Source organism: Miscanthus floridulus, chromosome 10, assembly GCF_019320115.1.
Source record: "Miscanthus floridulus cultivar M001 chromosome 10, ASM1932011v1, whole genome shotgun sequence".
In the NCBI taxonomy this organism is placed as follows: Eukaryota; Viridiplantae; Streptophyta; class Magnoliopsida; order Poales; family Poaceae; genus Miscanthus; species Miscanthus floridulus.
In genome coordinates this window covers 112,442,213-112,468,947 of record NC_089589.1, presented here as the reverse complement: position 1 = coordinate 112,468,947, position 26,735 = coordinate 112,442,213, and the positions used below count along the sequence as shown (strand labels likewise).

The window sequence follows — 26,735 nt, the reverse complement described above, 5'->3', positions numbered from 1 at the left end:
AGACCGAGACCAAGGAGAGCACCACACGGATACAGAGGAGGAGGTTATGCATATAGGGCCCTGGAAACTTATTTTATTTGAAGTAACGTGGTAGTGCCGTGGGATTTACTAATTTTCAATTAATTAATTAATTAATTAATTAGTAGAGACAAACACAGCACGAGCACACTTGCAGAGGAGAGGTTTATGCATGCAACCCCTGAAACTTATTTTAATAACCAGTTGCGGTAATTTTATTGGTAACACAACCAACACAGACAAACTACGTCGTGAGGGAACGAGATCCTCGGCTGATCTACGCCGTCAGCTGCGATCCAACGACGAGGAGCGCTCACCAGTCTCCCACAGGCACAACACACGGCCCATCAAAGCCCAAGATGGCTTTGCCTTCGTCTTCCTCGTCGAGGAGCCGGCTCTACGCGTCGCGATGTCCCGCCGCCGGAGGTGGCGAGAGTAGTGGTCGACACGGGGGCTGCGACGAATCGCATAGGAGGCATCCAGCGCTCGGAGCGAGAGAGTGGCCGGCACGGGGCTGCGACGAATCTCACGGGCGACGTCACGACTGCACGTGCGAATGCTACTTGGAGCGGTGCCCCTCTTCTTCATGATTGTGGCTCCGAGCCGAACACGTACGGCTTGAGCGACGGCAGCGGCAGGAGCTCATCGTCGCTACAAAGTAAGACGCGGCGACGGCGGTGGCTGTGTGCCTTGCCGGAGGTGGTGCCGCAAAGCGCGCCAACGGCCGTGCAATCGAGCATGTAGTCCTCTACTGTATTTGCTCGGAGATCAAGGAGTTGGTACTCGTAGAAATGAAGCTGGATGCCAGCAACGATCATGCAATCGAGCAGGTACTTCTCTATTAGATTAGCTCCGGGAGCAACCAAATGGGACCGGAAGAAATAAATCGGCGCTCGACGGCGCAGGGCCGTGGCCTCCTGCACGCGCTGATATGGAGGGCAAGCAGCCGACCAGCTGCATGCGCTCGATGGAGCAGGGCCACCGCGGTGGAGTACTGTGGCAGCGAGTATCTGGCCACGGTGGCGAGCTTGGCCTTGCAGGAGAGACATAGAGGATAGAGGAGTGGCAGCACCAAAAGAGCAGATCGACCCTACAACACTAAAAGAGTAGATCGCGGCAATGGCGACGACGAAGGCTGCGAGCGGCGGTGCGGGGAAGGACCCGACTCGCATATGGCAATCTCGTGTACCTCCAGTGCTGTGGGCTTAGATGGGCCACCGTAACCTACCCGTATGGCCTCTTAGATGAGTTTTGCGAGCTTAGTTTGGTTTTGGTGAATGGATAAGACTCTAAAGACTAATCTAGTTTATCAAACTGATTATGAGATAGGTGGCACATTCTAAGTGGTAAAGCAAATAAAAATCATGACTTGATGATGGTGATGTTATGATGATGTTCAAGTGCTTGTACTTGGAAAAGAAGAAAGAGAAAAACAAAAGGCTCAAGGCAAAGGTATAAGTGATAGGAGCCATTTCATTTCGGTGATTTAGACACTTAGCGAGTGTGATCATATTTATGTTCGATAGTTGTACTATTAAGAGAGGTGAAACTCGTATCGAAATACGGTTATCAAAGTGTCACTAGATGCTCTAACTCATTGCATATGCATTTAGGATCTAGTGGAGTGCTAACACCGTTGAAAATATTTGTGAAAATATGCTAACACACATACACAAATGTGATACACATTGTGTTTAGCACTTGGGAGCAAGGGGTCGAAACTTCAACGGTGGAGTGTCCACCCATAGAGTGCGGACAGTCCGACGGTACCACCGGCGCCCTGTATATAAAAGACAGGGTTTCACAGAGTACACCGGACACTGGTCACGCAGTGACCGGACTCTAACCTATGTTCGGTCAGTAACAGCAGTGAGCGCACGGTCTCGATCTCATGACCGGACGCTGGCGCAAAGAGTGACCGGACTCTTAGGGCATGTGTCCGATAAGTGCTGACGTATGTTGATGTGGTAGCGTGAGGAACAGTTGTGACGCGTGGCAGTTGGAGAATGGCCGGACTCAGGTGCTGTGTCCGGTCGTATAGGAGCGGACGCGTCCGGTCGCAAAACAGAGGATCGGGGAGCTCTTTGGAAATGACCGGACTCAGGCTGGTCTACGTTCGGTCGCTTATAATCGGACGCGTCTGGTCACAACTGGAACCTTACTAGAAATGACCAGACGCTAGAGCCTGCGTCCAGTCTTGGCACTGTGCTGTGTCCGGTCGTGACTTAACCGTTGAGATCGGGCGCTCAGTATTTGAAGCGAGGGATGACTGTAACATCCCGGCCCAGGGCTTAACAGGATTAATAGGATACTCATACCAATAAGTTGTAACTTCTTTTCTGGAAGCCCATCTACAAATAACTCCGAGGTTAAGCGTGCTTGGCCTAGAGCGATGGGTGACCGACCGGGAAGTTCTTCCCGGGTGTGCACGAGTGAGGACAAAGTGCGCAGAAAAGACCTGTGTTGGTCTGTGAGAGCAGTCTATATCCTAGAGAAGCTGTCAGATGTAAGCGGGCCCGTCCTCGGAGAGGCGGGACGTTACAGAATGGTATCAGAGCCGACTCTCGCGGTTTCACGGGCGCGTGTGTCGCAGTTACACAGGCATGGTGCGCATGGCTGGTGTGGATCCAACGTGGTCACACAGCATGGCACATGTGCTGGCTCTGGACACACGGACGTGGCCAAGAGAGGACGCTCCTGGCTTGGGATTGATCGACGAGGACGCCGATCTCTTAAGGGGGTGAGGATGTAACATCCCGGCCCAGGGCTTAATAGGATTAATAGAATACTCATACCAATAAGTTGTAACTTTTTTTCTGGAAGCCCATCTACAAATAACTCCGAGGTTAAGCGTGCTTGGTCTGGAGCGATGGGTGACCGACCAGGAAGTTCTTCCCGGGTGTGCACGAGTGAGGACAAAGTGCGCAGAAAAGACCTGTGTTGGTCTGTGAGGGCAGTCTATATCCTAGAGAAGCTGTCAGATGTAAGCGGGCCTGGCCTCGGAGAGGCAGGACGTTACACCCTCACAATCACCATGATCAGAGCCGGAGACAATCATCAACCTTCGCTCGATGATCCTCGCTGCTCCAAGCCGTCTAGGTGACGGTAACCACCAAAAGTAACAAGCGAATCCCACAGTGAAACACGAACACCAAGTACCTCTAGATGCAAACACTCAAGCAATGCACTTGGATTCTCTTCCAATCTCACAAAGATGATGAATCAATGATGGAGATGAGTGGGAGGGCTTTGGCTAAGCTCACAAGGTTGCTATGTCAATGCAAATGGCCAAGAGAGTGAGCTTGAGCCGGCCATGGGGCTTAAATAGAAGCCCCCATGAAATAGAGCCGTTGTACCCCTTCACTGGACACAATACGGGGTGACCGGACACTCCGGTCATATCGACCGGACATTGGACCTCAGCGTCCGGTCACGCGATGCGTGCCATGTGTCCTCTCTCTTTAAATACTGAGCGCTCGATCTCAACGGTCAAGTGATGACCGGACGCTGAAGGGTTGAGATGGCGACTAGAGGGGGGGTGAATAGTCCTTTTTAAAACTTAATCGCGTCGGCTAACCGATATAAATGCGGAATTAAACAATCGGTCTAGCCAAGACTATATCCCTCTATATATGTTCACTAGCACCTTGCAAAGATACTAATTATGCAACTAAAGTCCCGGGCTAGCTAGAGCTCTCCTAAACAATTCTAATAGCAAGGTTATACAAACCTATGCCACTAGTACTTTAAGTACCAAGGGAGCTCCTACACATGCTAGTAAGTAAAAGCACAAAGCTAACTAAGCTCACTAGCAATGCTCAATAACAAGGCAACCAATACCTAATTAGAGAGCGTAAATGCTTAGCTACACAAACTAAGCAATATGACTAACAAGGTTACTAAAACCAAATTAGCCACGCAAGGGAGCTACTTCTATGCTACACAAGTAAGAAGGTAATTAGCAAGCTACACAAGCTATCTAATTACAAGAGCAACTACATAAGCTTAATATGTATAAAAGTAATTGCAAGCTTGTGTAATGGGGATGCAAACCAACAGAAAGAACAATGTTGACACGATGATTTTTCTCCCGAGGTTCATGTGTTTGCCAACACGCTAGTCACCGTTGTGTCGACCGCTCACTTGGTGGTTCGGCGGCTAATTAGCATCACCCGCTAAGCCCGCACGTCGGGCGCCGCAAGAACCTACCCCTTGAGTGAGGGTAGCTCAATGACACGCTTTACTAAAGTTGCTCTTCGCGGCTCCCACGGGGCGAGCACAATGCTCCTCACAAGCACTTCTCCGGAGCGCCGCACAAGCTTCTTACGGGCTTCGACGGAGACCACCACCAAGCCATCTAGGAGGTGGCAACCTCCAAGAGTAACAAGCACCACCGGCTTGCAACTCGATCACCTAGTGCCACTCGATACAACCTCACGATGCAATCGCACTAGAATCACTCACTCACACAATCGGATGATCACTATCAAGTATGTGTGAGATGGAGGGCTCCCAAGTACTAGTACACAAGCCACCAAGGCTCTAGTGTGCTCAGCTGCCGGCCCAAGGCCGACCATGGCTTCTATTTATAACCCCACGGGCAAATAGAGCCGTTACTTCTTCACTGGGCAAAACTCGGGACGACCGGATGCTCCGGTTAGATTGACTGGACGCTGGACCTCGGCGTCCGATCGTGCGATGCACGCCACGTGTCCCCTCCTTCAAATGTTGTTCGCTGGATCTCAATGGTCATCTATCGACCGGACGCTCTAGCAACAACTGACCAGACGCATCCGATCGGACGCGATCGGACGCAGCACCAGCGTCCGGTCATACATAGCTTCTCCTCTCTGCCTGCGTCACCATACGTCACTCTGACCGGACGCTCACGCCCAGCGTCCGGTCACTTCTAGAGCCAGCGTTCGGTCGATGACCGACGCTGCATGCTGTCTGCTGCTACTGACCGGACGTAGGACCCCAGCGTCCGGTCACCACCTGATCAGCGTCCGGTGCTCTCTGTAAGACCCTGTCTTTTCTGTGTAGGGCGCCGGTGGCACCGTCGGACTGTCCGCACTCTACGGGCGGACACTCCACCGGTGGAGTTTCTTCACCAAGTTGATCCACATCAACTCCAACTTCTTCTCCTTTGTAAATGTGTCAACACCACCAAGTGTACACCACCATGTGTATGTGTGTTAACATTTTCACAATTATTTCCCAAAGGATGTTAGCCACTCAACTTGCCATGCCACTCGATCCTAGCGACGATGCAAAGTTAGATCACTCGAGTGGCACTAGATGACCGATATGCAAACAAGTTTGCCCCTCTTAATAGTACGGCCATCTATCCTAAACCCGGTCATAAACTTCTCTACATACCTATGACCGGTGAAATGAAATGCCCTAGGTTATATCTTTGCCTTGCGCATTTCCATTCCATCTCCTTCAATGTCGATGCAACACATGCACCAACACGATCAACAATGATATGATCCACTTCATATCATCACGTGATCATATTGGTTTATCGATCTTGACTTTACTTGCTCTTCACCGTTGCCATCGTCCATCGGCACCAAGTCTTGCTCAAGCTTCACCGCCACACGGTCCATCACTCCAAAGCCTTCGACTTGCCCTTCACGCTTGCAACCGGTCCATCAAGCAAAGTCTTGTCTTGATCTTCTCCACCTTGATCACATGACTCTATGTTATGTCTCATGTGCATTTAAGCTCCTTCATCATCACATGTGTGAGCTTTGCAACATCTCCAAGCCATTTTTACCTTCATGGCATATGTTGCTCACACACATATACCTGTGGACTAATCACCTGTGTATCTCACATAAACACAATTAGTCCACCTAAGTTGTCACTCAATTACCAAAACCAAACAAGGACCTTTCAGACGCGCTGCTGTGAAGTGACCGGACGCTAGACCTCAGCATCCGGTCTTTTTCAGTAAGCATCCAGAAATAATTTTTCATGACTGGACGCGTCCGGTCATGCTCGACCGGACTCACCCAGCGTCCGGTCACTCGGCGTCTCCTCTGTGCACTTCCACGTTAGTAGGACCGGACGCAACCCTCTAGCGTCCGGTCACTAAGTGACCCAGTGTTCGGTCAGAGACCGACGCTAACGTCTTTGCTGCTTCATCTGACCGGACGTGCCGATCCTTTTGAGACAAGCGTCCGATCACTCACAGTGACCTTTGTCTTTTCTGTATAGGGCGCCGGTGGCACCATCGGACTGTTCGCACTCTACGGACGGACACTCCGCCGGTGAAGTTCCTAACCCTTGCTCAAATGTGCTAACCACCAAGAGTATCACCTTGTGCACATGTGTTAGCATATTTTCACAAACATTTTCAAGGGTGTTAGCACTCCACTAGATCCTAAATGCATATGCAATGAGTTAGAGCATCTAGTGGCACTTTGATAACCGCATTCCGATACGAGTTTCAGTCCTCTTAATAGTATGGCTATCGAACCTAAATATGATCACACTCTCTAAGTGTCATCACAAAAAAATAGCTTATACCATTTATACCTTTGCCTTGAGCCTTTTGTTTTTCTCTTTCTTCTTTTCAAGTCCAAGCGCTTGATCATTACCATGGCATCACCATCATCATGTCATGGTCTTTATTTGCTTCATCGCTTGTAATGTACTACCCATCTCATGATCACTTGATAAACTAGGTTAGCACTTAGGATTTCATCAATTCATCAAAATCAAACTAGAGCTTTCAACGATGACTGCAGAGAAGAGTTGATGTGCACGACCACAGAGGATCTCGGTCCCATTATGAGTGGTGTTCTTGGTATTCCATCTTGATGCCACTATATATTAGCATGTTTTGATTCGTTGTGTCTTTTGTTGTTATCTGCTTGGTGTTCACACAATGTGTTTTAGTTCTTTGTTTAAGGTGTTTTTCTTTGTGTAAAATTTATTTTGCTTTCATCTATTGCGGCTTGGCTAGGGATGAAAACGATCGGAAATGACCAATAGAAGGCTAAATCACTTTCAGTTTCACATCTTTGTCTCGAAAATAAAATTGAATGATATTGTCGGAAACGAATACAACATCGATATTCTGGTAATTTCGATAGGAGTTGATAAAAAATACATCGATAACGATCATAATACATAAAAACAATATCCTAAAAATGACAAACACACCAAACCGTAGAACATGAGAAAAGCCACGATTGACAAATCCACGAGAATATGCAAAAAGATGACACACGACGAGACCACAAGCTAGAACCGCACTAGACACCGTACAGTTCACACGTTCTTGTTTCTATACGGATGAAATACTTGGCGTATAGTTTCTTTCTAAAAAAATACTTGTCTTATGTGCTTTTGCACGTGCGGATGGGACTCATTAGGTGTGGTTGTGCGTCTACTAAACCTAAAGTATGCATCGCATAGTCTGCAAAATAAATTAGTGGGCCTTTGAATCGGTAACTACCGACGTTAATTTACCGACTAAATACGGTAATCTTCGAAAATGGTCGGAAGAGGGTAAAATCATTTTCACTTTCGTTTTTTATTATTTTTACTGTTACCGATATCGTTTTTTCGATTACCGCTACCGTTTTCGTTTAAGCGTGAAAATCGAAAAAAAACTCAAAAACAATTTTCAAAAATCGAAAATTATCATTTTCGTTTTCATCCCTAGCCTTGGCCTATCTTACTCCATTTTCCATCTTGAGCTACTTACTCGAACCATTGTTTGAATTTGTTCATTTATCTTTTGAATTTTTTTAGTCCGTATCAAATTTGAGTGGTCAAAATTGACCAATATCTGGAAATGGATCCAGCAGATGTTAGCCTGGTTATTAACACGGCGTTAATACTGTAGTTACTGAGTACAACTATACAAAACGCAATATGGACCAAATAAAGTAGTGCGTTGCTACTTGTAAACATGGTTCAGTGTTGACCTTGCCAAAAGAAAATTACAGGCAAAATGGTGTATGTAAAGTGTTTAGCTAAAACCTGTATGTAATTAATACTCCATTAGTGGTTTTAAGTGCAAAAAAAAGAGTTACATTTTTCAATAATTACCTGCTGCTTTAAAGGATTCCAATAAGGACTAAAATGCAATTCCATAACAGTAGGAGGGTACAAGTGACAAGGAGATTTTTTGTAACTGATAATTGCACGGCTGGCCCTGGCCCACGCACCTGCCTACCGCTGAGACCTGAGACTTTTAGAGGCTCGAAGCAGAGGCACAAGGCCGCACAGCTCAGCCAATGGATAATCCGTCGCCCGCCGGTTTATTTTATTATATTTTCCAAAGTTTATTTATGCCTGTAGTATCTCCCAAGATTTTGCCTGAGCTGGAATTTCGGTATTCTTGGCATGGGTTTGAGCTGCTGTTATGGGGCATAATGACCAGTGTCACGTGATAGTAAATGCTAGATTTGGTGTCTGATACGTGCTTATTCTTCTCGTACGCGTCATTTTTTTTTTTTGGGTAAAGTATAATTTACACCTCCAACTATCGCCAAAGTATAGATTTCAACCTCGAACTTCAAAACCGGATAACTTTGGTCCTCCAACTCTTGAAAAAGTTCAACTTTCGTCCTTCTGGCCGGTTTTGCGTATGAACAGTACTTTTGATATTTTCAGGAGTCGCCAAAATTTTATATTATTTTTTTAAGCATCTTAACATCCTCAAATGAAAAAACTCAAAACTACAAAGTTGTAGATCTTATTGAGAGCTACAACTTTGGTATAAAAAGTATTTTCATTTAACTCCATACAAATAATATATTAGTGCTCTAATACGGCAAGCGCTAGTTGACGATTATTATGGTGCTAAAATTTTATATTATTTTTTCGAGCATCTTACTGTTCTCAAATGAAAAAACTCAAAACTACAAAGTTGTAGATCTCATCGAGGTCTACAATTTACATATAAAAATTATCTTCATCCGCCATCGTATTGAAGGGTTTTCTATTTTTTGAAATTAGAGTCTCATCACGCGATAAAAATATATTGTCGCGCGATGAGACTCTAATTTCAAAAAATAGAAAACCCTTCAATACGATGGCGGATGAAGATAATTTTTATATGTAAATTGTAGACCTCGATGAGATCTACAACTTTGTAGTTTTGAGTTTTTTCATTTGAGGATAGTAAGATGCTCGAAAAAATAATATAAAATTTCAGCACCATAATAATCGCCAACTAGCGCTTGCCGCATTAGAGCACTAATATATTATTTGTATGGAGTTAAATGAAAATACTTTTTATACCAAAGTTGTAGCTCTCAATGAGATCTACAACTTTGTAGTTTTGAGTTTTTTCATTTGAGGACGTTAGGATGCTTAAAAAAATAATATAAAATTTCGGCGACTCCTGGAAATATCAAAAGTACTGTTCATACGCAAAACCGTCCAGAAGGATGAAAGTTGAACTTTTTCAAGAGTTGGAGGACCAAAGTTATCCGGTTTTGAAGTTCGAGGTTGAAATCTATACTTTGGCGATAGTTGGAGGGTGTAAATTATACTTTACCTTTTTTTTACATTTTTAGCCTTCGTTTAACATATTTCATATCTGGGTCATAGGAAACTAATAACAAAATGGACCCTTTGCAAGAAACCATAACATATGATGTCTATAGATAGCAAGGCAGCCAGACAGGCAAGTTATGGTTGTATACATAAGACACCATCCTACCTCAAAAGGCTGCGTTGAGCCAGTGGATGGTGGCCGGAAGTATCAACCACAACAAAATAGTAGAAATCTTTCTTCTCTTCTCAAACACTATAAGTGTCGTCTCCTTGATAGCGTCTGCTATAACATCTACTAGAACGTCCTTGTGCTCCTAGATCCATGTATCCCAACATTTAGCTAGATTGTTGTTTAGATAGTCACACTTGATCTCTTATGAGAAACATCTAGTCTCAGTTAGGGAAAACAATAGGTTCAATGAATATTTAGCCATTCGTACTGATGCTTGCAAAGGGCTATAAGTTACAGCAAAAAAGATTCTCCCTGGTGTAGAACAAAGGGAATGCTTGAGGCACATCTAGACGTGGTGCCATGGCTGCAACAACATCATAACCTACTTGTCAAAAAAACATCATAACCTACTCTCCATAAACCAAATCCAATTTTCTTTGATCCCTGATTCAAACAGTCTAAAAGAATATAGGGAATATCAAATTATGGTCATCTATTGCATTAGCTACAGGCATGTGCCCATTTCACTCCCCATTTAGGGAATGGAGTCTACACTAATGTAGGGTCTGCAACCATCTCTAAATTCATCTATACTTGCTTTGAAGGCACCAAAAGATCTACTAAAATGAGTGTGGCATCTACCGTCATAGTATCTACTGCCAGGCGATCTAAGTTCAACCTCAACTTTGAATCTAAGGGCACCTCCAGAGTAAAATCGAACCAAACTGACATCGTTGGATTCCATGGCCAGAGGTTCGACTGCTCTAGTGCTAAATCGCCTAGTGGAACCTGCGTAACAATAAACAAACAAAAAAGCAGCGTTGTTCTCTCCTCTGCATGTCTCAGAAGCTTGCATGCATACTCCGCTGCGGCTTATTTTATTCTCTCCGGTTCGAACCGTGTGCAGTATCCGGTTTGAGATCTGACAACCATGGTTCGCATCCTACAATGTTGTTGGTTCGATTTCTTCTGCCCACAATTCGTTTTTTCAGTACACTGGAGGTGCTCTAAATAACCAATCAAAACAACTATCCCATTTTCTGAATAACTTACTTGCAACCCTTTGTTTGCCATATTAAGAAGTTAGTAAAAATGGCAAGAATACAGTGCAAGTACTATTTTTGGTGGCAAAATATGTTTTTGTCTGTTTAAAACTGACAATCGGCAAATAGTTAAATATCCCTATAATAACAAGCCATACATGGGCATGCTTTGCTAGTAGTATAATATAGAGATATATAGAGGTTTTACACGTCATGACGTTAACGTGGCACAACAATTACAAAATCATGAAGGATCTGGCTTAGTCACAATGGGAGACAATTTGCCTTCCCATCCCAATCCATTGGGAGCTAGTTCATCACCGGTCCCAATCCAATCCTACCGAAGCTTTTTCCTCATCCATATCTACGTCGTCCAGGAATTCCCGTGCCGGTGGGGCCGGCGGCGACGCCATGTGTCGCCGCGCTGCCGCCTGGGTCACACAGTGTGCGGGTGGGTGGCCGCCACACGCTCGCTGCGCCCGCGTGCGTGTGCTCGCCTCCCTCCCTCCCCGCACTGGCTCTCCACTTCCCCAGCCAGCCGTTCCCTGTCGCTGCCCGTGCTCATCCGGCCACCTTCCTTCCGCGGCCGCCAGTCCCCCGTTCCCCACCGCGGACCACCTGTCTGCGGATCGAGATCCGTCGAGGCTGAGGTACCCGCGTGCCAAAGATCGTTTCTTGATCTAAATTTGGGTGGGCGTGGGGGATCAAAGCTCGGTTCTCTGCGGTGCACTTGGGAGGGGTAAAAGTTGACTTGATCTCTTGAGGTGTTTGGGTGTCAGAGTCGAATGGGTTCAGTGTGAAAGCTGGTGTCTTTATAGTTGTTCGATAGGTTGAGCTAGCTACTGTGGCGAGGGAGAAGGAAGGTGGTTGCTTGGTCAGGGCTTTATGGAGTAGGTGCTGTTCGTCTTATCTATGCTCTGAGTAATGATGTATTACAACCGTTATTTTTATATATGCTGTTAAAAATCTGTATTGGATTCTTTGTGCATTTTCCAATTTTCCAATGAGAATAATTAGATGGATCAAATTGGCTTTAACTTCGTGATGGGCTGTATGACGCATGAGCAGTTTAAGATTTTTGCTGTTGCTGTTCAGTCAAGAGAAAGAGTAGGTAGCTAGCTTGATATCGTTTCTTGGACTGTCTATAGTGTTCTTGTGTTCTTGGATTGATAAAGCTGGCCAATTTGGTAGGTTAATTTAGCAACTGGTAGTTACAACATTGTTTTTATTTAAAAAAGATGTATTGAGTTCTTTATGCAGATTCAGATAGACTTTTCATTGTTGATCTGATCCTTGTGCATAGTCCATACATAAAGTTGATTATTTTTTATGTAATCATCTGCACTTCATCATCGTCAATCAGACATATGGTGCTTCTTGTTCATCTTTGTTTTCTAGCGAGGTTAAAAGTTTAGGTGGTTGTGGTATTGTGAGCAATTGATGCTTCCGTGGTACAGCTTCCTTAGGAACTCCACATTTTTATGTGGATTGAATTTGTGTTCTGAATTGTGATACCTTGTGGCCCAGATTAGTTGCCCTTTGTTGCTACACTTGGTTTTAACTCTTTTAGTGCTTAAATACCCAATTTTGTGACGCAGGAACAATATTCTTGGCATGGTGGCTGACACGGAAAGCTCAGATTCACTGCCTGGCAGTTCAAATGCTGCTTCTGAGACGCCTGCTAATGGGTTGGCCTCAAAGTATCTATTTTTTCGGATTCAGTTTTATACAACAAATTTCGTAGCAGTAATGAGTATTACGTCATGGCCCACAGTGTGCATGGCCATATGTGTTGCTAGAGCCTGAAGTATCTAATATAGAGGCATTTACTACTACATCTGCTCTTAGTTAGCTACCTATATTGGGTGCGTGTTTAGTTCGCAAATTTTGGGAATTTGGCTACTGTAGCACTTTCGTTTTTATTTGGCAATTAGTGTTCAATCATGGACTAATTAGGCTCAAAACGTTCCTCTCGCAATTTCCAACCAAACTGTGCAATTAGTTTTTTTTTCGTCTACATTTAATGCTCCATGCACGTATCGCAAAATTCGATGTGATGGCTACTGTAGTACTTTTTGGGAAACTTTTGGGGAACTAAACAAGCACTGGGTGTACATAAAAATGCTAGCATCCACAGTCCACCAGATGATTACTATGTCCCCACCCTCATCATTTGATCCACTGCAAGCAATAAGATCCGATCAAATTGAGCAAAATATAAGGCAGACTGTCATCTAGGAATAGATATTGCAGAAGGTACATAAATATGATTTAATAACCAGTAGTTTATGGCTGAATCTTCTTTATTTGCATTCATTCCCTCTTGTTCAGTTCAATTCTTGTCTTCACCGGTTCTTTGGCTAATCATTGTGCTGCTTGCTCAGTTTCATGTCATATGGAGTTGTTTAATAGGCCAGTAAAGGGCCATAACTTACTTGAAGTTATGATCTGTGAGAGAGACATAGGCTGTATGCTATTAATAATCGCTACCTCATAAGTAAAGCAGCGTCATCTGCTCCCATAGGCATATCAGTCTCACTCTTACTCTCACCTGCATGAATATAGAAGCTAGACTAGCCATCAATTCAAGTGGTATGAAACCACAGGAAGTTGTGGCTCCTTTTTCTTTCATGTTTTCTCGACTCTTGATTTCTGAACTCACAAGAAAAATTGTAACCGAAAGTTTTCTATATATAAAGCACAATGCATATATATTAAAGTGACTAGAAGGAACCCTTGAGAACCAAAGAGTAAAGACTGTTTAGGACAAGAGCTGTGCAGATGGGTTCCCGCTCCTAAATCCTGTGTAGGACCTCTGTGATTGGGACAGTTATAAAAAAAGATTCGCAGTTAGGCACTCCCCACTTGTCACATTAGAACAGGGCCTATAGCTCATAGCGGTTAAGTGTTAACAGAATCCTAGTGTATTAAATTTCAATTAATTCAAATTAATGAGTGTTGTTGTAGTAATTTGCATGCTATTGACACAGTATATGTTTTGTTCGAAGTTTATATTCAGATACCTACTGGAGTTAATATTTCCCTAGTCTCAGTTGACCTATTCTTTCTAATACTTATTTGCTCTTGTAGTGTACTCCCTCACTCAGCATACTCATCTTTTTTTCCTGCACTATTTTCCTGTTTTCTGAACAATTTTCTGCTGCAGGTCTATTCACCAAAAGTCTCAGGAAACCTCCCCAAAGAAAACACATAAAGCTGAACGAGAGAAGCTTAAACGTGATCAGTTGAATGACCTTTTCGTTGAGCTGGGCAGTATGCTAGGTTAGTAAAGTAGGTCATTAACCATTGACTATCTGTAATAGAATCAATTTACGCTCTTGAGAAAGATATCAGTATCTGCGCTTAGATTCCATCATTCTGTTCTCCACTCGAGCTCATCTGTTAATGGTGGCCAGCATGATGTGCCCTCTCAGTGAGGACTGAAATTATAGCATACATTAGCTTACATTATGTTTACAGGATCTATGTAGTATATCTGCATCATTTGGTATATTAGGGTGTGTTTGGTTCCGTGCCCAGGCAGCTTTGCCTGCCAGGCAACAATCTCAGGCCCGTCAATTTTGGTTGCCTGGCGGCCAGGATTGCTGCCTGGCAGGCAAGCTGCCTGCCATATCACGAACTGAACAGGTAATGTATCACCTTAGAGAACTCATCTCATGCATACCTTCATTGTTGTCTAAAAGGTCTACCGACCCCTTTCTTTAAATTGCTAAAAAAATCCACATGTGAACTGCTCGCTTTCCTTCTCTATTTCAAGCTTCGCTTTGAGCGGTCCATCATACATTAATGTTACTAGGTCAAAAGGCATCAACTTGTTATTTAGCCTCTAATTTTTTTTATTGATTTTTAAGTTATTTGCAATTCTTTTCTTCTGTTGTTTCCATTTTCTTTATGGATATGCTAGCGTTGTCTTACTCTGGCATCAGCATGTTAGCACCATTTCTACTGAGTACATTTGTGGTTGCCATGAAAGGAACTGCTAATCTGGCTGCCAAATTCTTCAAAGTTAATGTATATGGTTAAGCTATTAATACTATGATGTACTTTGAATGGAGCACCACTGTGGATAATTCTTGCTGATGTACCATGCAATCATGTTATTCTGATGACAGGTAGGGAATGCCATCTGCTGAACTGCATACTTATGATGAACATTGATGCTTTTTACTTTGTATCCTGTGCCATTAAATATGATTGCATAATCATCCTCATGTGTTCCGGTTGTTTGCAGAACATGGCCTTAGTTTTACAGGTCTGTATGTTAGGGTTATTGATTTTGAGATATCTGAGCCATTGATCAACATAGTTCTGCTATTACAGATCTTGATCGACAAAATACTAGAAAAGCTACAGTATTAGGTGATGCTGCACGAGTACTGCGAGATCTAATTACTCAAGTAGAATCTCTTAGGAAGGAACAATCTGCTCTTGTATCGGAACGCCAATATGTGAGTTTCCAAATTCAAGCACTTATATGCCCTTTATAAAAAATCAACATGCTATATTCTGCATGAATTCTTATGTTTCTCAACTGATGGAGACGACCAAACAGATCTTATTGCACATTTTTGAAAACCACCAAGTCCTCTACAGTTATTATTTGTTCAGAATTATAAACATCTAGCTTAAGTTGCTCTTCTAAAAGTAGGACATGTATCTGTTGTGAATCCTGTGATTGATTCATTAAAACCGACTGTAGATGTGAGACTCATTCAACGGATTCTCGTTAATGTTTCATATTTACCATGAGATTACTACTGATCGCACTTGCTTGCTTGATTTAGTTCTTTGGTAAATGTTTCAGCTTACTATCTGCATTTCACCTGTTAAGCCTAAAGTACACTTATTGACAGGTCAGTTCAGAGAAGAATGAGCTGCAAGAGGAGAACAATTCACTCAAATCACAAATATCAGAACTACAAAATGAGCTCTGTGCAAGGTTGAGGAACAGCAGCCTCAATCAGAACAGCCTTGGCGTGCCACTACCAGTTGCGAACACTGTAGGTCCTGATCTGGCAACTCACCGTATGCCACAGCAGATGTGGAGCAACATTCCTAATTTAAGCTCTGTGGCCATGGCGCACCCAACAAATACAGCAACTCTGTTACACAGTCAGGGCCACTCTGCTGATGCTGGCCAAGGCTATGCGCCCCAACCTCGGGAGCTGCAGCTCTTTCCAGGGGCATCATCTCCACCAGAGCATGGATGTTCCGTTCTAGGAAACAACCTGGCCACATCGTCGAGCCTGACAGATTCCTTGCCAGGGCAGCTGTGCCTAAGCCTCCCACAATCATCTCAGGAAGGAAGCAGCAGCGGTGTATCGCCCGGCAGAAAGGAACGGCGGAACGGTTAGCCAACTGATAACACTGAATCAGTAAGTGGTGGCAGCGATTGTCCTGTAAATACCAAGAATCCCCTCCCTCTACTGATTCAGAAGTCAGAACTAATGTTGTAGTTGCTCGGCGTTGAATCGCCACTCTGTTTGTAGCGCTTGTTCTAGAAACTTGAGAACATGTGTGGCTATATTTTATCGTACTAAAAAATACGATCATATTTGTTCAGCCCCCTTAATCAAAATCGCCGGTTCCGCCACTGTCCGGACGGACGCCCTGCATCCGGACGCCCGCGCCACTCCCCAACGCTTCCCTGCTTCTCGCGCTCCTCCACGCCTGCTGCGCCGCTCCCCTCCATGCACATCGCCCCAGTAGCTGTAGCAGGTGGATCACATTGCAACAAGCACACCACCCCGATCTACTTCTGAAACATCCAAATGAAACAAGTGCAACATACGTACGAAACAACTAAAACATCCGAAACATGCGTCTGAAACACATGAAAAACACTTGAAAAACAAATGCAAACATATGCAACATCCAGTGTGTGAAATATATACAACATCTAGATAAACATACTTGCAACATACGTCTGAAAAAATGGATAAAACATTGGGTACATACATTTGCAACATACGTGTACAATCATTGCAACATGTGCAACATCCTGATCTACTTTTACAATATCCGCATGAAACGCTTGAAACATACCTAAAAAATATCTGAAACACTTGAAACATATGCTTGCAACATGAAGAGCCTTGGGCTAGGCGATTCCAGCCATCGGGGTCGGAGCCGGCGCCGCTCGAGCACTACCACCACCACCACCATCGCTAGCAACACCGGGCTTGGTTCGGCCAGCTGGGCGGCGAACATGATGGGCGGGAGCGAGCGGCGTGGGATGGGCGAGCGCGACGGGCATGAGCGAGCTGCGTAGGATGGGCGCGCGGCAGCAGCGAGGCGGAGTGGACATGCGGCGTCCGGACGGGAAGACTGCCGCGTTGGAGAAGGCTAGCGGCGCGGTGGATGTGCCTGCGGCGGTCGCATGCGTGCGGCGGCGAGGAAAGAAAATGTTGATATGTTTTTTTATTTTTTATTTTGGAGAAATTATGTCGTACTAAAGGTGGAGCGGAGGAAGCCTGGTGGGCCTGATCGTTGGGCAGGCCCGGGAACGAGCCGTCCGAACGTAACACGCCCAGCATTATCATTTATAATTACTATACACTTAGTATATAAATTGGTCATGAAATATGTAAAGTGTATAGTTTTTTTAATGAATCTCAGCACAAATACAAACACTCATATACATATATGTACAGCTTATCCCTATAAGCTGCAGACAGATCTAAGATTGACGGTCACCATAATTGTCTTGTTGTCGACAGTTAGGCACGTCACATACAATTGAAAGAATAGTACCATTAAATCTAAAATAATTATGAACATCATATAAAATGAAATGCGGATAAAACATCCGTCTCAATACAAGTTTCATTCTATAGTTTTATAGATATTTAATTTCATGGTTCATCTAGATCACTTCTTTTCTCTTAAAAACATTGCTATGTCATAAAAACAATTATGTGACAACCTATTAAATACAAATAAAACTCATGCAAAACTCTCACTGGGACTAGAAGTGTCTAATTCTTGATGTTTGTCATCACACTAAGGGGGTGTTTGGTTGCCCCTCCTAAATTTTAGTCACTGTCCTCATCGAATGTTTGGATACATGCATGGAGTATTAAATATAGACTAATTACGAAACTAATTGCATAGTTTGCGACTAATTTACGAGACGAATCTTTTAAGCCTAATTAGGCCATGATTTGACAATGTTTTGCTACAGTAAACACGTGCTAATGACGGATTAATTACGCTTAAAATTTCGTCTCGTGAAATACTGACGGATTATGTAATTTGTTTTTTTTATTAGTATCCGAACACCCCATGCAACATCCTCCCGACACACCTCCTAAATTTTAGTAGCCGGATCCAAACACCCCGTAAGACTAAACTAAGATTAAAATGCGGAAGCTGGATATTCCGTACAGGATGGTGGATGTGAATAAAAAACATTGTGTTTCAGGTGGAGAATCTGTTGATGCTGGATGTGATACAAAAAAATGTGTTTCAGGTGGACAATATGTCAAGCCAAATTCGGGCTAGTGACATTAATCACCACGATCATAGGCATGCTTGACAAGCAATGTCTTCTTTAGGAGGTTTTATTTGCCAAAGGAAATAGATGAACTAATGTTTGCTCTTTCTGACACCAGTTGCAAACCAAATACATAGTAAACTTGACAACATAGCGTATCATTGTTGAATCCTCACATGTTTCTATAGCAATTCAAAAATAAATAGAAACAGCTGAGTGCTAAATCTCGGCAAAAGCCAACCGTGCTTCATAAACAACCCCTACTATCCATACGTGTAGATGTCCGAAAAAAGAATAGAATGATTCTCCTACAGTCCAGGAACTGACAGTACAGGCTCAATGACAGAAGGTCACAGCCATCACCCGGCCAGTTACCAAGCCCATGTTTTCGTTGACTGTACAGATGAATAGCTACTAATACTAATTGATAATTGTTGGAACTTGGAATCATCTGCAGGGGCTTAGCCAGTTGTTAAGGCTACAGAGGAGAATCTTTTGCAGCTAGCAGCTGAAATAAACACCACTAGTTGCACCACTAGTTAGTTTTGTTCCAGGGTCAGGGAATCAGAAATACGTTCCATCTCCATATCCTGCTGCTTTTTGAGATAATCCTGTGCTGTTGACGTGATTATCTTAATGAAGAAGTTCAGAAGCACAAGCCACACTATAGAGTTCCAAACCAATGTAAAAGAGAAATTCCACTGTTTCTCCTGTGTACATGGTAAATATATTGAACCAATAAGAAAAATGAGATGAATAATCAAGAGAGGCTAAGAGAGGCCATTCCAGCTCAAATGGTCAGAGATTTTAAATGATGATACTAACCTCCATTTGAGAGGACGGCGAGACTGGCGTTGGTGGTGATAGATACTTGTCTTTGGCAGCATTGAGTTTGGCAATCACAGATGGCAGGGTAGCAGAAAACCCAGGAATGTGACCAAATATCCAGATTAACTCCTTTTCCATAAGATACAGGAGCTGATTGTTGCATAAGGACACAATAAACAGTGTCTGCGAGAGAAGAAAATTGCATATCAGGGAAAGGGGTGCTGCAACTATTGGTGTCAAACCACCTAACAACTCACTAAACCAGGTATGGAGAAACTAAAATGACTCAAAAATTCAGGAAGTCAGGCACCATAATAACCTTAGCAAGAGAGATTTCTTCTCTCAGACTACGCAGGAGAGCTGCGTGTCATTTCATTAAGGTAGAAATAAAATACGAGTCTTAGCAAGAGAGGTTTCACAACTAATTTCACTGGTTTTTTCAGGTATAATAGTCTTCAGTAGTTTTATTCTTCTTCAATTATGGATACCAAATAAACCTAGAGAATCAAACCGAATCCAGTTCATCACATTATATTTCATTACTGAACTATCATTAGGTTTATTTCATTTTCTGGTTCAGTTTTTGTTGAATTCTTGTAAAAAGAATAGGAATTCAATTAGGGGGAGGAATAGGACAAGACTTACTAGGGCACTCATCCTACTAATATATCAAATCAACTTATGCAAATACTGACATATTTTGTGCTGAAATCATACCCAGGCATTCTAACATGTCCACGTCCTAAAAAATCAAAGATTGGCATGCAGTCTAAATCTAGTTATCCTGATGGGCTTTTCCTGAGATGGTTGGTAGGCTTTCAAAATTTGAATCCAAGTGGAAAATAATGATCACATACAAGCATAAAACAATACCACATCGAAGAATAGTTTCATCTAATTAAGTTAATAAAAGACTGTCTTCCCAAACATTAAAAAGACCACTAGCTATCAATGGAAATCTCTCCAAAAGATTGAACACGCACGTGCATCCAAACAATGAAGTGTGTGGCAACAAGTAGAACAAAGGCACACATGAATCACAATAAACACAATTGCCGATTATTAAATAAGATAAAAGTATAAAGTTAGATGCCTCACCTGAATATGAGTCTTGATGATGGCCTTCCCAAGCAAAGTTGCAAAAAAGAACTCCCAGAAAGGTACACCGAATTGGCCACACATAATACCAGCAAGGTCAAAGAGTGGGTTCGGAACCTAACAAGGGCCATCAAAATTAGGCAATTTGTTTTTAATTCAATGAAAATCCTCTTAAGAGGAAACTTATGGTAACTGCTGTACAGGAAATGTTCCATAAACTTATTTGTTGGTGCTATTTTATCTAGACAGCTTTAAAATGTGGACCTAAAACCTTGCAAATGGTCCAAAGGTGATTTTGAAGGAACAAAGTCAAATGCTTAATAAAACAAATACGGTTGTAAGATATCGACAATGAAGAAATTGGTAACAAAGGATGGAAGACAGGGGACTAACCGAAGCAAGTATCAAGATAGAGACGAAGTTGAGATGTTGAGAGTGAGAAAGAAGCCAACGCTTGGTACGATTAAGACTGGATGCTACTGTCCCATCTTCTTTGGAAGTAGCGACATCAAGCTCCTTAACAGCTTTTGACTTGCTCCCTGATAAGCGAGCTGCATGACAAGATATCCATTTAGGATAGGTAGCTTAAACCAATCAAAGGAATAGAAACAAAAATGCCAGAACTATCTTTCCTACCCTTCCCAAGAACTCACATCACAGGCATAACACTTCTAGAAATGTTTTTTCCTAAAATCCATCAAACAATTAAAGCTCCACAGCACCAAAATGTTACCTAAATATGTGAACAGCTAAAATGTCAAGAAAAATGGGCATGGCCCTGTTCCCAGTTTTAGGAATTTAAGAAAACAACAACAAAACAAAACAAAAACGCAATATAGCATGTACTATTAGGCGCCTCTAGAAGAACATGAAGTCAAAAGTTAAATGTATGGTGTAAATAGAAAGCTGAACTGTACGGATGTCCTCTTCCATGGTGTCTCATCTCCCCACAGTAGCCCACGGACACCCATCCTAGGCACGGCCACCTCCTCCGCTGTGTCCTCTGCTAAACCGGCAACCCAACCCAACCCTCAAGCGTCATCCACCTCCCTCACCTCCTTTTCCGACAAGCCCCAGCTAACAGGGCATTCCAAGTCAGAGCGCTTGTGCGACGCCAGCCCTACTCCTAGTCGTGGGGCACCAGGCCCCAAGATACAGCCGTCATAGCATGATGTCATGGCTACCTTGGCTTTGGCAGGCAGGAAGTCCATGGAAGGTGTCTGTTTAGAACTGGCAGCACAATACCCTGTTCGCAGTCATGCCACCTGCTCTGAGTTTCACCTTGGCCAGACATTGGCGAGGTCCAGAGACAGACAGTGGTTCATTTGGCTTTCAATAAACAATCGTTGTTGGATGGCCGATCACCTAGCCAAGGGAGGACTCCCTCATCCAGCTGCTTGTCCCCTTTGTGACCAGGTGGATGAATCAATCCAACTTATGTTGATCACTTGTGTCTTTGCACATCAAGTCTGGTGCATAATCCTTCAGAGACTAGGCTCAACTGTGTACACCCAGATTCTCAAGCTGGTGGTGTCAGGCAATCAAAGAAGTTCCCAGGGTGATCAAGAAGGGGCTCAACTATCTCATTATTCTAGTGTCCTAGGAGATTGGGAAACATCGAAATGATTGCATGTTCACGAATATTTCAATGGTGCTGCAGGCGATAGCAAATAAGTTTACCCTTTGGTGTTCTGATGAAGCAAAAGCACTCCAGGAGATGGTTGCTAGGTTGTTTATTGGGAGCTAATGCCCCTAGTCTTGCTGGTTGCCTTTCTGGGGCTAATTCATTCTCCTCCTAGGTCAAGGATATTTGGGTGTGTTTTTTTTTTCTTGGGTGGCGGGGGCGCAGGGGGGTGAATGTAGTGAAAAACCATAATGTTACATAGTAAAACTGTATGTAGAAAATATGTATCTGTTGCTGTTGAAATAATTCAGTTAGAAGCAGTACAGAGCCTAGTAGCATTTCTGTTTCTGTACAGCGATTAGCAAAAGTTGTACATTATATAACAGAATATCATTAAAAAGGCATACCACCAAATGCTGAAAGCTCCCGCACTAGGTGGGGGACTGGGGAAGGTTTCTAGATAGCCTTACCCTTGCCAATTTTGCAAGGAGGCTGGTTTGAACCTGGAACCTCCAGGCCACGAGGGCAGAAGCTCTACCACTGTGCCTGGCCCACTCTAAACTATAATAGGACATCATTACTTAATTTCAGAAGGAAACTAAAGCATTGCAATTTTACCTGCTCGTGATATAAAATAAGGGGGAAGCTCGCCAAGTGCAGTCCCAATGCCCCAAAGAACTGCTTCCAGCTGTATCTGAGATAGTAAGTCAAAGACTGGGATCCTAACAGAATGAGCTGATGCTGGATACACAGGCGGTCCAAATTCTGAACATTTCTTGTCAAGCCATGATGGCCCAACCTTAAGCTGTATGGTATCATATGGAGCCATTTTCAAATCAATTCGACCACACTGAACAGCTTTAATAGTGAACAGAGCAATATGAGGACCTAGGTACAGCACAAATGTATGCAAACCAGAACCTGCATGTTAAAATTTAAACCATCAGCTTCTAAAATGAGTTCTCTCTGTTGCAGCAATAAACATTCCAAATTTAGATGTGTTAGTTTTCAACTTTAACAAGGATTAATTGTAGGTAGTAAAATCCCAATAACATACAGATTGAACATGCCTAGCAGAAAAGCCATGACTACTTGCATTAACCTAAGAACATTATAGAAGCTTGACAAAATCACAAGATAATAAGAGGCTAATTAAATATCCACAGATGCCATAAATAACCTTCCAAAGAAAGAAAAGAAAAAAGGCATCTGTTTTCTGAGTACTTTTTTGATGTGGCATTGTGGCAATGTGGTCGTTCTTCACAGGCAGCTAGAGACATGCAACAAAAAAAAATTCCAACACAGTAAAATTGTTGGAGGGCAACCAAATATTGTGAATCGAAATAAATGAAGGATCTGGTACAAAGGAACAAACTCCATGGTCACTAATTTTAATAATTGGCTAAAAGGATCACGTGACAATATATTGAGAAGCAAATAAACAGGGCATCAAAAAGGCAAACAGTAAAATCAGTATTCGCTGGAAGTGTGTGCCAGTTATTTCTTATGTTATCTGTATTAGAAAATCTGGCACTTAATGCTCACTGCCTCACTTGTCACCTTCAACTGTTTTTTTTTCAAGTCCTAATAAGGTTGCAAACACGAACTAAGCGGAACAGGACGGTTCATAGCATTCCTTGAAAACACTAGGTTTAGCAATGAAAACCAAAATAAAGTACCTTTTTCTGCCTTATTACAAATTTATTGAAATACATATGTTTCGAGCCTTCAAGCATACCACAGACTGTACGGTTAAGACATGATAACTGAAGAGATCGGTAAGTAAACTCCAGAAAAAATTAATTAATTCGTTTTATTTTCTTTTATTTGTAAATTGTAACTAAACTCCAAGATGTTGAGAGGTTCAATAATAAAACTTGCCTAGTCCAATTGACGAAGCCACACCTAATGAAACCCACCACAACACAAATTTAGCATAATTAAGAAACTCCTGCACATGCTGCATACAAGTCAGAAAAACTAAATTAGTGTTCAAATACAATACCAAGATACTAACAAAAAATTATTATCTCACAAAGATACAGATCTTCAGAGCATGTATCTTCCTTGAATATTTAGGCATTATAGGGCAAACTCTATGACAAAAAAAAACAGTAACAGGTGTTCTTATGAAAATGACTAGCCTATCCCACAGATTAATAAAAAAAGCATTAGAATGAGAGCACACCTTCTTATGCACGCCATCTGAAATAGCGAGTAAGATTCCAGGAGCTACCACCAAAACAATTAAGAGCAAGAACAAACCACCCTTACTCAGGATATATTTTGCTAATCTTTTCAAGTATTGTAACATGGCTAACAGGAAAAGATGTAATGTTCTGAGTGGTTGTTTTGTCAGCGTCAAATTCTCCAAGTCCATTTTGTGTTTTGCTCGGAGTTCTGCAAAATAAATAAATACATGAGATAAAAGAAAAACAGAGCAACAGCACCATTCATCAGCTAAATGCCAAAACAAAAAGCTAAATTACTTCAACTCTAGTAATATGTCTGGCTATCAAGAACAAAATTCATCTGTCACTGACAGATCAGAACATAGATTGTTTGTTGCTGCAAGTTGTCATGATAAACAGAGGTTTCGTATAGGCAAGCAGTTAGGGCATGTATGGTTTGTCCATTCATGTACTAAAACATTGGCAACGTTTAGACAATATTTTGCAAACTTGCTAAAGTTATTAGTTAGGTGATAAAAGGAGGAATCTTTCCACACTTTTTTGAGTCACTGACGCCTGGGAAAGTGACAGCATGAAAGGAATATTTTACACAGCTGCAGCTATGAACCAGGCTGGTCAGGCTCATTAACATGATGCAATATTTACACTTTGGTCATGAATTCACAGTGCACCACAGCAACCTAGACAAATTGATGAGCTATTATCTCCCTTCATAGTTTGAGTTGTGCACATCATGATATATAGCAGATATATAAAGTCCTTTTAACAGCCAAGTTTGCTGCTAATTCATAGCGACTGGTATGCTATTCAGTTATTTTCAGCAATCGGTTCATCTGTCATAAATAACTAACTAAGCTATTCATCAACCCAGACTAGCATTTCACAAAAAAAAAAGAGTACAAGAATATTTGATACAATGACATCAAATATGTGTTCTGATCATACTAAATTAATGCATTCCCTCTAATACAAATTCACATGTATCAAATGAAAGACAGTTCCATAATGGGATTTCCATCCGTACCACAATTTGTGGCACACTTTTTATCTACATACCACTAAGCTAGTAAATGACATTTGGGGTTTGGTCCCACATGTCATTTTAGACAAGCCGATGGTATAGAAGGAAATGTCACTTGCAGAATAGTCACGCAGAAACTGCATACTTTTCACAAACATATGCTGATATGTGCAGCGCACAATGCCCAAGCAAAAGAATCGCCTTCCATAGCATAATAAACACCTCCTGTATTTCTCTTCTGTAACTCAATTCTCTCTAGTATATAACTGATTAGTAGCACAGCTCCTCAACTAACATAAACTTCAAATTGACACAACGTGCTCGTTCAAAAGAAACAGCACAAAAGATATGACGTGGTATATAAAGCACGCAAAATGCAGTGATCCGCGTTTGAATACAAACCAAATCATTGTCGTCCCCAACACAAGCATCACAGTGCACACAACCAATGAAACCCATTCCAAGGTTACCCTATCCCCGACCTCAACATACCTATTCATTCAACTGCCCCCACCAATTACACACCGATTTCAATCAATAAAAACATAGGCTAACAAGCTTCGACCACAACGCCTCAGTGCCTCACAACGCCTTAACGCCACCACGCGCATTAAAACCAAAGCCACGGATCTCACCGGGGATGACGCTTCCGCCGACGTTGGACCAGCTCCGGGACGGCGGCGCCGCCGCGGACATCTTCCGGCGCCCCATCCTTCCGCCTCCCACCCCCGCGGCGCTCGATAACCCTAGATCTCGCGGCGGACCAACGGCGCCAGAGCCACCATGAGGGGCGCCCGCCCGCCCGGATCTGACACGGAGCTCACGACTCCCGAGCGGCTCCGCAGGGAGGAGACGGATCGCGTTCGAGATCGGAGACGCAGGCGCCGGGACGGTGGCGTGGCGTGGTTGCTCCCACCCGTTCCCGTCGCAACGGTAGTCGCCGGCGGCGTGTGCGGCGTGGGTGGGGCGTTTCACGAGCAACGGATATGACAAAGCCGCTATTTTTTTTAATTAATGATTATTAATTAATGAGAAACTGGTTTCACAATTTCCAGTGTGCCATTAAAAAATATCGTAATGCTACATGTGCCTCTGAAAAAGTTCAGCGTCTTCAGCGCCACTGCTTCAACTTTTTTGTGCCCTTTATGCCACCTCCGTCAGATTGCGCTCTAACACCGTCAGATTGCAGGTGTGAAAAGACGAAAATGCCCTTAATTCTAAATATGTCATGAATTTTTTTTGAGCATCTTAACGACTTCAAATGAAAAAAACTCAAATCTAAAAAGTTTTACATCTCATCGAGATCTATGATTTTCATATAAAAATTATTTTCATTTAATTCCGAAAAAATATGATTTGATATGATTAATATATCTTTAAAAAATCATATTATTTTTTGTGAAATTAAATAAAAATAATTTTTATATAAAAATTATAGATCTCGCCTTTCTAGTTTTGAGTTTTTTTCATTTGGAGTCGTTAAGATGCTAAAAAAATTAATGACATATTTATACTTAAGGGCATTTTCGTCTTTTCACACCTGCAGTTCGACGACGTTAGAGTTTAAACTGACGGAAGTGGTATGGAGGATACGAAAAAATTAGAGCTTTTTAAAGGGCACACAAAGTATTACGATCTTTTTAATAGCACACGTGAAATTTCTATTTTTGTTTGACGCCTCTCGTTTGGACGCTGGCT

The 26,735-nt window shown here is 42.7% G+C and overlaps 2 protein-coding genes across 9 annotated transcripts; one reads left to right on the top strand and one right to left on the bottom strand.

Moving 5' to 3' along the window:
• The first annotated feature begins 11,059 nt into the window (after positions 1-11,059).
• LOC136486970 (transcription factor BHLH062-like) lies at positions 11,060-16,362 on the top strand. 8 transcript variants are annotated; one of them, XM_066484065.1, is made up of 5 exons: positions 11,060-11,408; positions 12,357-12,458; positions 13,925-14,040; positions 15,100-15,227; positions 15,633-16,362. In XM_066484065.1, the coding sequence occupies exons 1-5, from the start codon at positions 11,170-11,172 to the stop codon at positions 16,131-16,133; spliced, it is 1,086 nt and encodes a 361-aa protein (XP_066340162.1). In that variant the 5' UTR covers positions 11,060-11,169; the 3' UTR covers positions 16,134-16,362. The 8 variants fall into 8 exon arrangements, with proteins under 8 accessions (XP_066340162.1, XP_066340163.1, XP_066340164.1 ...); XM_066484066.1 differs by having other exon boundaries at positions 11,062-11,408; positions 12,357-12,446; XM_066484067.1 differs by lacking the exon at positions 11,060-11,408 and adding an exon at positions 11,421-11,648.
• Positions 16,363-18,325: 1,963 nt separating this feature from the next.
• On the bottom strand, positions 18,326-26,038 carry LOC136485347 (vacuole membrane protein KMS1-like). Its single transcript, XM_066482262.1, has 8 exons — positions 25,673-26,038; positions 24,013-24,224; positions 23,706-23,784; positions 22,443-22,745; positions 20,594-20,751; positions 20,201-20,317; positions 19,100-19,285; positions 18,326-18,984 (listed from the first exon to the last, which is right to left on the bottom strand). The coding sequence occupies exons 1-8, from the start codon at positions 25,746-25,748 to the stop codon at positions 18,814-18,816; spliced, it is 1,302 nt and encodes a 433-aa protein (XP_066338359.1). The 5' UTR covers positions 25,749-26,038; the 3' UTR covers positions 18,326-18,813.
• Positions 26,039-26,735: the final 697 nt, after the last annotated feature.